Genomic DNA, 5,957 nt, shown 5'->3' on the forward strand with positions numbered 1-5,957 from the left:
TTACACAAATACTTATGAATATCACTGGTTCAAAGGGTTGGCTTCTAACAAGGCCATGCTTTTCTTGGCCAATGGTTTTCAAAAGGTGGCCTCCCGTGTTCATAGAGATTCACATTTGCTAAACGGATATTATATAATTTTTCCTTTTCAATATGGTTATGCCATTTATTTCCACAGGGATATGTACCCAGAGACTGGTTGCAGTTATTTCCAATAGGGGAGAAAATGGAGAGCCCAAGCGCTATATTTTCCCCTAGATATCCCTTCTCTGAGACAAGACGTGAGCCGCCTCTGCCTTCACAAGGGCTAGGAAAGCGGTGTCAGGTTGGAACGGGGACTCCTAGAAACGGAGTGACGGGGAAGCGACGACGAACAGAACTCTGTCGGATCAGGAGGCGCCTCTGAAAAGCTCGCCGCGTCTTTGCCTGATCGGGAACAGACAAGGCGGATCTTGGTTCACTTGACTTGGTTTGTGTTGTTGTCGCCCCCGTCCGAAGTTGTGAGGCCGTCGCTCATGGGACGCCCTTGGCATCGCGGAAATGGGGGGGGGGGGGAGGGGTCTGCGCACGGCGAAGGGGGCGGTCCCACTCGCGCGCCTGCCTGCCTGCCTCCCCGTTAAGTCCTGCTTCGGAGCGCGGTCCCAACTTCAAAGGAAAGCGTGCGTGGGAAGCGAAGCGCCTTGGCTTCCACGAGCGGAAGGAGGAGAAAGCAGGCGAGGCAAAGGAGCCATTGGAAAGGGGAAAATGGATCGGACTTTGGGCTGAAATCCTTCTGCCTTCTCTCATTGCAGTCACCGGGTGGAAAGAAGAGGACACGGAGATCTGTGAAGGAAGCGGCGTCTCCACCGCGAGGAAAACTTCCCCGTCGCAGCTCTGGCCCGCAAGTGCCGCCTTGAAGCGCTGCGTTTTCCAGAGGGGTCTTCCATGGACACACCTGCCCCTACGACGGAGGAGAGCCTTAAATGCATAGCATCGTAGAGTGGGAAGAGACCACAAGGGCCAACGCCGCACACAAAACTCCCCAGAAGGAGACACTACAGCATATTCCACCTCTTTACGGTCAGGAAGTCCTTCGTAAAGCTTAAGTGAGATCTCCTTTCCTGCAATTTGAACCCATTGCTCCCTGTCCTGGCCTCGAAACTCTTGCGCCTACTCAAGGTGGCATCCCAATGTTGTGGTGGACTTTCTTTCCCTGCAATTGGAACCCATTGCTAGTCTCTAGAGCAGCAGAAAAACAACTTGCCGGCTCCTCAATGTGACATGTTGGTGCCATTGGAGCCCATCCAGCCTCTGCTTGAAAACCTCCAGAGAAGGAGACTCCCCAGGTTCGAAGGAAGCTCTCACTGTGGGGAAGTTCTTCCTAGTGTTTAGGTGAGATCTCTTTCCTTGCAATTTGAACCTATTGCTTCCTGTCCTAGCCTCGAAACTCTTGCGCCTCCTCAATCTTGCGGTGGACTTTCTTTTCCTGCAATCTGAACCCATTGCTAGTCTCTAGAGCAGCAGAAAAGCAACTTGCCGGCTCCTCAATGTGACACTTTAATGTGAATGTTGGTGCTATTGGAATCCATCCAGCCTCTGCTTGAAAACCTCCGGAGAAGGAGACTCAGATTTACTGTCGGGAAGTTCTTCCAAATGTGTAAGTCAAGTCTCTTTACCTGAAATTTGCACCCATTGCTTCCTGTCTCAGCCTCAAAACTCTTGCGTCTCCTCAACGTGACATCCCAATGTTATGGTGGATGTCTTTCCTCTGCAATCTGAACCCATTGCTAGCTTCCAGAGAGGCAGAAAACCAACTTGCGGGCTCTTCAATGTTAAGGTGGGACTTCTTGGGTGTCCATCCAGCCTCTGCTTGAAAGCCTCCACAGAAGGAGACACTCCGAGGGAGCATATTCCATCTCTTTACGGTCAGGAAGTTCTCATTAATGTTTAGGTGAGGTCTCTTTACCTGCAATTTGAACCCATTGGTGCCTGTCCTGGCTTCGAAACTCTTGGGCCTCCTCAATGTGGCATGCCAGTGTTGTGGTGGACTTTCTTTTCCTGCAATCAGAACTCATTGCTGGCTTCTAGAGCGGCAGAAAACCAGCTTGTGGGCTCCTCGGTGTTAAGGTGGGACCTCTTTTCCTGTCATTGGAGTCCATTGCTGGGTGTCTTGAAAACCTCCAGAGAAGGAGACTCCCCAGGTTCGAAGGTAGCTCTCACTGTCGGAAAGTTCTTCCTAATGTTCAGCTTGCAGGCTCCTCAATGTTAAGGTGGGACCTCTTGGGTGTCCACCCAGCCTCTGTTTGAAACCTCCAGAGAAGAAGACCCTCAGACTCAGAGGCAGCTCTCACTGTCGGGAAGTTCTTCCTAATGATTCCGGGGCCCGCTCAATGGGCCTCATTACACTAGAGCATTTATCCACTTTAAATTTCCTGCGGAATTCTGGGGTTTGTAGTTTGGTGAGGCCCAGGACCTGTCTGGCTGAGCTGTTGAAAGCCTCCTCTCTAAAGTGGATTTAAAGGGGATTTAAAGTGGATCCAAGTTGTAGTGTGATGAGGTCCTAGGTGTGAGCGTGAGAGGCTGATGTTGAGGCGGGCTCTCCTTCCCGCCGCTCTCCACCTTCCTTGGCCATGCCTCGCCCGGGCAAGAGCTCCTACAGCGACCAGAAGCCCCCCTACTCGTACATCTCCTTGACGGCCATGGCCATCCAGCACTCGGCGGAGAAGATGCTGCCGCTGAGCGACATCTACAAGTTCATCATGGAGCGCTTCCCTTACTACCGGGAGCACACGCAGCGCTGGCAGAACTCGCTCCGCCACAACCTCTCCTTCAACGACTGCTTCATCAAGATCCCGCGGCGGCCGGACCAGCCGGGCAAAGGCAGCTTCTGGGCGCTGCACCCGGACTGCGGGGACATGTTCGAGAACGGGAGCTTCCTCCGGAGGCGAAAGCGCTTCAAGGTGCCCAGGCAGGAGGCCCACCCCGCGGGGGCGGGGAAAGCGCTTCAAGGGGCCCCGCTGCACCCACACCTGGGACACTACTTCCACCCCCACCATCACCCTCAGCCTCCCACCGGGCCTTTGCACGCTCCCAAGGCGCCCTTCCCGCCCTACAGCGCCGGGTTCAAGCACCCCTTCGCCATCGAGAACCTGATCGGGCGCGACTGCAAGGGCGGAGGAGGAGGGGGAGGAGGAGGCCTGCCTCTGGCCTCGGTGATGCACCACCTCGGGTACCCGGTGAGCGGGCAGCAGCTGGGCGCCGTGGTGGGCTCGGTGTGGCCCCACGTGGGCGTCATGGAGGCTTTGCCCCTGGCCGACTACGGGCCCTTTAAGGCCGCCCCTCCCGCCCAAGCCCTGCCGGCCATCCCGGTGCCCATCAAGGCCGCCCCTCTCGCCGCCCTCGCCGCCCACCCGCTCGGCCTCCTCGAAGCCTCTCCCGGGAAACCTGGCTCCGAAGGCAAGGCCCCCCTGCGTCCGGCTTTGGCGCTCTCCTGAGATTGACAGGGATGGAGCCACGCTGTAGGACGGGCATGGGCAAACTTGGCCCCTGCCTCTAGGTGTTTTGGACTTCAACTCCCATTCCTAACAGCCTCAGGCCCGCTTAAGCGGCTGAGGGGGGAAAGGAAGGGGCCTGAGGCTGTTAGGAATGGGAGTTGAAGTCCAAAACTCCTGGAGGCAGGACCCAAATTTGCCCATGCCTGTTGTAGAATGAAAACCGTTTTTGCCACGGCTCAGTTCTGTCAGCTAGTAGTAGGATTTGTACTTTGGCGAGGCAACAGCACTTGCAAAACTGGAACTGGGGTGTTGTGTGGTTTCCGGTCCTTCAAGCGACAAGAGAAAATGCTTATAGAACACAGCCACACAACACCCACGAAAGTCTCCTTCAATACAGTTGCGAAACTACTCTTATGGTTCCAGAGCATTGAGCCGTGTTGGAGCCCCCGGTGGCGCAATGGGGTTAATCCCTTGTGCCGGCAGGACTGCTGACCGAAAGGTCGGCAGTTGGAATCCAGGGACCTCCTGTCTGTCAGCTCTAGGTCCCCATGTTCCCGACATGAGAGAAGCCTCCCTCAGGATGGTAAAACATCAAACATCCGGGGCGTCCCTTGGGTAACGTCCTTGCAGATGGCCAATTCTCTCACACCAGAAAGAGATTTGCAGTTTCCTAAGTCGCTACTGACACTGGAAAAAAAATGAGGCATGGCAGTTAAAATGGGGACCAACTGCCCAAACTCTACTCTGTACACGCTCCCTGAATTAATAGAAGGGATTGCATACAAAAAAGGACAGACTCCCTCCCCCTCCCCCCCCAAAAAGACTCAACTTTAACACCTTCAGCTGTCCGATATTAAAAGGACTGGGGAAAAGCAGAAAGTTGATGGGCATTTCCTTGCCACCCGTTGCTTTCCTCCGTCTTCAGGCTCTTCCTGGGAAGGAATTCGAACTCTGTGTTGTTGAAGGCTTTCATGGCAGGAATCGCTAGGTTGCTGTGAGTTTTTCGGACTGTATGGCCGTGTTCCAGAAGCATTCTCTCCTGACGTTTCGCCCACATCTATAGCAGGCATCCTCAGAGCTATGAGGTCTGTTGTAAACTAGGAAAGTGGGGTTTATATATCTGTGGAAAGTCCAGGTTGGGAGTAAGAACTCTTGTCTGTTTGAGGCAAGTATGAATGTTGCAATTAATCACCATGATTAGCATTTAATAGCCTCGCATATTCTGCCTGAGGGAATCCTTTGTTGGGAGGTGTTAACTGGCCCTGATTGTTTCCTGTCTGGAATTCCTCTGTTTTCAGAGTGTTGTTCTTTATATACTGTCCTGATTTTAGAGTTGTTGTTTTTTTAAAAAAATAAAAATAAAAATACTAGTAGCCAGATTTTGATCATTTTCGTGGTTTCCTCCTTTCTGTTGAAATTGTCCACACACTTGTGGATTTATAAAGTTTCAAATAATATGCTGTGTCCAGGTTGATTCATTCCACAGATATATAAATCCCACTTGCCAAATTTCCAACAGCCTTAACAACCTCTGAGGATGCCTGCCATAGATGTGGGCGAAACGTCAGGAGAGAATGCTTCTGGAACATGACCATACAGCCCGGGAACCACACAACACCCCAGTGAAAGCCTGAAAGCCTTGGACAATAGAGTTGCAAAACTATTCTCATGGAAGTTGTTGTCATACAGCCCGGAAATCTCACAACAACTCTGTGATCCCGTCCATGAAAGCCTTCGACAACACATATTCTTATGGTTCCATAGCACTGAGCCGTGGCAGTTAAAATGGGGACCAACTGCCCAAACTCTACTCTGTACAAGCTCCCTGAATTGACAGAAGAGATTGCACCAAAAAGGACAGACATCCTCCCAAAAAAGACTCAACTTTAATGCCTCCGGCTATCCGGTATAAGGAGGACTGGGGGGAAGCAGACTCTTGCAGCACAAGGTTTGTTTATAGGCATTTCCTTGCCACCTGTTGCTTTCCTCCTCCTTCTGGCTCTTCCTGGGAAGGAGTTGAACCTCTCTCTGGACATGATTCGGGTGTGAGCGGGTTCAGGTCAGCATTTGTTGAAGGGTCCCGGTACCAACCCCTCGTCAGGTCCCATCTACCTGACCATTTAATGCAGTTTCAAACTGGTTCTGCTATGCCCGTGATTACAAAATGAATCCTTTGCAACACCGGGTGGTGTTTATACAAACCATAGGACGCTGACGCGCATTAAGGGCTTGCTCGCTTTTGGAGTTTGTTGCCCCGCGGGCGCCTCGAAGGGCATGAAGTGGTCAGTGTAGCGGAAAGTCCGGCTTAAAAATGCCCCCTTAAAATCGCATTAAAGAGTCAGGCAAAGTAGAGGAAATGTGTCTCAATCCAGGGTGTCCACTCCATGGCCCCTTTGCCACTCGCGTGGAAATCATTCCTGTTAGTCAATATATTGTTTCACAGTCCAAGCTTTGATTCCAGAGCGAAAGAAATTCAATTGGTCTT

The 5,957-nt window shown here is 52.4% G+C and overlaps 1 protein-coding gene across 1 annotated transcript; it reads left to right on the forward strand.

Moving 5' to 3' along the window:
• Positions 1 to 833: 833 nt before the first annotated feature.
• On the forward strand, positions 834 to 3,507 carry foxb2 (forkhead box B2). Its single transcript, XM_003216528.4, has one exon. It carries the CDS (start codon positions 2,609 to 2,611, stop codon positions 3,470 to 3,472), a length of 864 nt encoding a protein of 287 aa, XP_003216576.1. The 5' UTR covers positions 834 to 2,608; the 3' UTR covers positions 3,473 to 3,507.
• The last annotated feature ends 2,450 nt before the right edge of the window (positions 3,508 to 5,957 follow it).

The sequence above is a fragment of the Anolis carolinensis genome, chromosome 2 (assembly GCF_035594765.1).
Source record: "Anolis carolinensis isolate JA03-04 chromosome 2, rAnoCar3.1.pri, whole genome shotgun sequence".
Taxonomy (NCBI): Eukaryota; Metazoa; Chordata; class Lepidosauria; order Squamata; family Dactyloidae; genus Anolis; species Anolis carolinensis.